Source organism: Neomonachus schauinslandi, chromosome 9, assembly GCF_002201575.2.
Source record: "Neomonachus schauinslandi chromosome 9, ASM220157v2, whole genome shotgun sequence".
Lineage (NCBI taxonomy): Eukaryota > Metazoa > Chordata > Mammalia > Carnivora > Phocidae > Neomonachus > Neomonachus schauinslandi.
The window spans coordinates 81,397,599-81,399,807 of NC_058411.1; the positions used below are offsets into that span (position 1 = coordinate 81,397,599).

Consider the following 2,209-nt stretch of genomic DNA (forward strand, 5'->3'; position numbering starts at 1 on the left):
ACCAGGGGTGGCATAGGAATACACCAGCAGCTTTACCTGCAGGTAAAAACACACCTATGCACGGGATGTGCCCATGAGGGGCAAGGAAGGACAGCTCCTTGCCCTCCCAGTGTCGCCCCACTAGAGAGTTTGCCCAGCTGCTCAGACCACCACAAGCCACCAGCATCCAGATACTCATCGCACGCAAGAGTCCTGCCTGCGTTCTTCCCTCCTCCTCTCCCCAGCCTGGCCCCTGTGGCCCAGGAGCTTTGCTCAGCATCTTCCTGCAGGGCCAGGCCGTCCTGTCCTGCTTCTCACACCTCCTGGGCCCCTTGCCCTTTGGCTCATTCCTCTGGGGGGCCTGCTTCGTTGTGCCAAGCCCTGCTGGGCCCCAGACTTGCCAGACCTGTCTTCTCTAGGGTCTAGCGGCCCTGCTCCTTGTGGCTCAGAACAAGTCTGTACTTCCGGCTCAGCCTGGGGGTCACTCGACCCCAGGAGCTGCTCGGAGCCATCCGGCGAGGACACAGGGTTCTCCTGGGCCCCGGGCCTTGAAGTGAGCGTGCACATACTCTCCCCGGACCCGGGGCTACTGGCCCCTCCTAGAGAAAGGTCAAGGGGAACCAAGTCTGTGCTTTGTGGAGAGCCAGGGACTGGACTGGCTATGGAGGCTCCTGACCCCCTTTTTGGCCCCCCTGGGGATCCTGGGGCCGGGCTGGTTGCTGGGGCACTTGTGGGTCGGCCCAGCTCCATCCTGCTCTGCTTCTGTGAATGCTCCTCCTCACTCCGAGTCTTTCTGGTACTTTGGCTTCCCTGAAACAATACATTGGCCCTGCTGGCTGGCGGATTCAGAGCTCATGTCCCTAGCCCGCCCCATCCTGTTCCCAAGCACCCACCTCCTGGCTCTCCAGCTCCTCCTTGTCTTCCTTCGTTTCCCACCTGTAGGAACACAGCACGTGGCAGGCCCTGCTCCCACCCACCGCCCTTCACATCCGTGGCTCGGTAGCCAGTGGCCCCTGTTCCCAGGGAGCAGCCAGAGCTGGAACAAGGCCCCAGGAGGCGTCCCTTCCAGCCTGACCTTGTTCCCCAGCCAGCCATTTCCTCTGAACACCACCCACTTCAGCGCCATCCCAGGTCCCCAGCTGCTGTTTGTGGCCAAGCCCGCAGCACCTTGAGTTCCGTGGGGACTCTGGATGTGTCCCTGCCTGCACTGCCTGGGAAAGGCATGCCTAACTTCCCCGGGGGCAAGGCAACTGCTGTAATTACTGCGGCCTCCCCACCCCCAACCTCATTAACCTGCCTCCAGGCAGCCCCAAGGGCTGGAGCAGACACCTGGACCAGTGCTGGGCCTGACCTCCCAGGGGCAAGGGAGATCCAGGAAGCCCAGATGCTTCCCCTGATTTTGCCGGCTGCCAGCTGTTACCTGCGGGCCCTGCCGGTCAGCCTCTCTGTCCCCCGGGCTTTGCTTCGTGTGGCCGACACCACTGAGGGTCTGCTGGGTTGCCCACCCCGAGTAGTACCACCTGCAAGAGATGATCCACAAATTAAGGAGAGAAGAGGGTCATGGCAGCCCAGCTCCTTCACCAGCTCATGCGACCCTTCTCCTTCTCTCCCAACTCACCTTTACCATCAAGGGACAGTGGTGGGGGCTGTGACTTCCGGTGGCTCCTGGGACCTAAGTGAGGCAAAGAAAATGGAGAAAGAGTGGGGTGATAAAGGATCCAAAGCAGTAACACCAGTCTTCTAGGACTGGGAAGCTGTCAGTCTTTCTCTTGGTCCAGGTGTGGATCTTCTGACTCCCCAAAAGATCCCGGGTGTGGGGATCAAGAGGGCTGGGTCTCTGTGCTCCCTCTGCCATTCCTGGCTAGGCAGCTGGCGGAGTCTCTCCAGCCCCAGCTTCCTCATGTGTAAAACCAAGGGGACTAGCCATTCTAAAAGCTCCGTTCCTATAACAGGCCAGGGGCAGGGAAACGAGCTTTCACCCATGAGGGACCATCTTCAAAAGGATCCCAGTGCAGACTTCTTGTGAGCCTCCTCCCCAGACCTTCTGGGGCCAGAACCCAGGGGAGGAGCTGTGGGTTTGGAGGGTGGGGAGGTGCCCTGCTCTGATAATGAGGGAGAGGAAGTAAGATGTTCTTCCATGCCTCCTTCCAGCTCCAAAAATAAGTGGCACACCAAGAGACAGAGAAAGGAGAGGAAGCACTGCGGGGGGGGGGGGGGGGGGGGGGGGGGG

The 2,209-nt window shown here is 60.5% G+C and overlaps 1 protein-coding gene across 1 annotated transcript in view; it reads right to left on the reverse strand.

The window, feature by feature from the left end:
• Nucleotides 1-252: 252 nt before the first annotated feature.
• The window catches only part of CCDC9B (coiled-coil domain containing 9B), a 6,276-nt gene continuing 4,319 nt past the window's right edge, over nucleotides 253-2,209 (reverse strand). The window contains exons 8-11 of the mRNA XM_044918285.1: nucleotides 1,598-1,651; nucleotides 1,400-1,499; nucleotides 873-915; nucleotides 253-789 (exon numbers count right to left, since the gene is read on the reverse strand). Of these exons, the coding sequence (XP_044774220.1) occupies nucleotides 253-789; nucleotides 873-915; nucleotides 1,400-1,499; nucleotides 1,598-1,651 (734 nt within the window). The remainder of the gene's footprint in view (nucleotides 790-872; nucleotides 916-1,399; nucleotides 1,500-1,597; nucleotides 1,652-2,209) is intronic.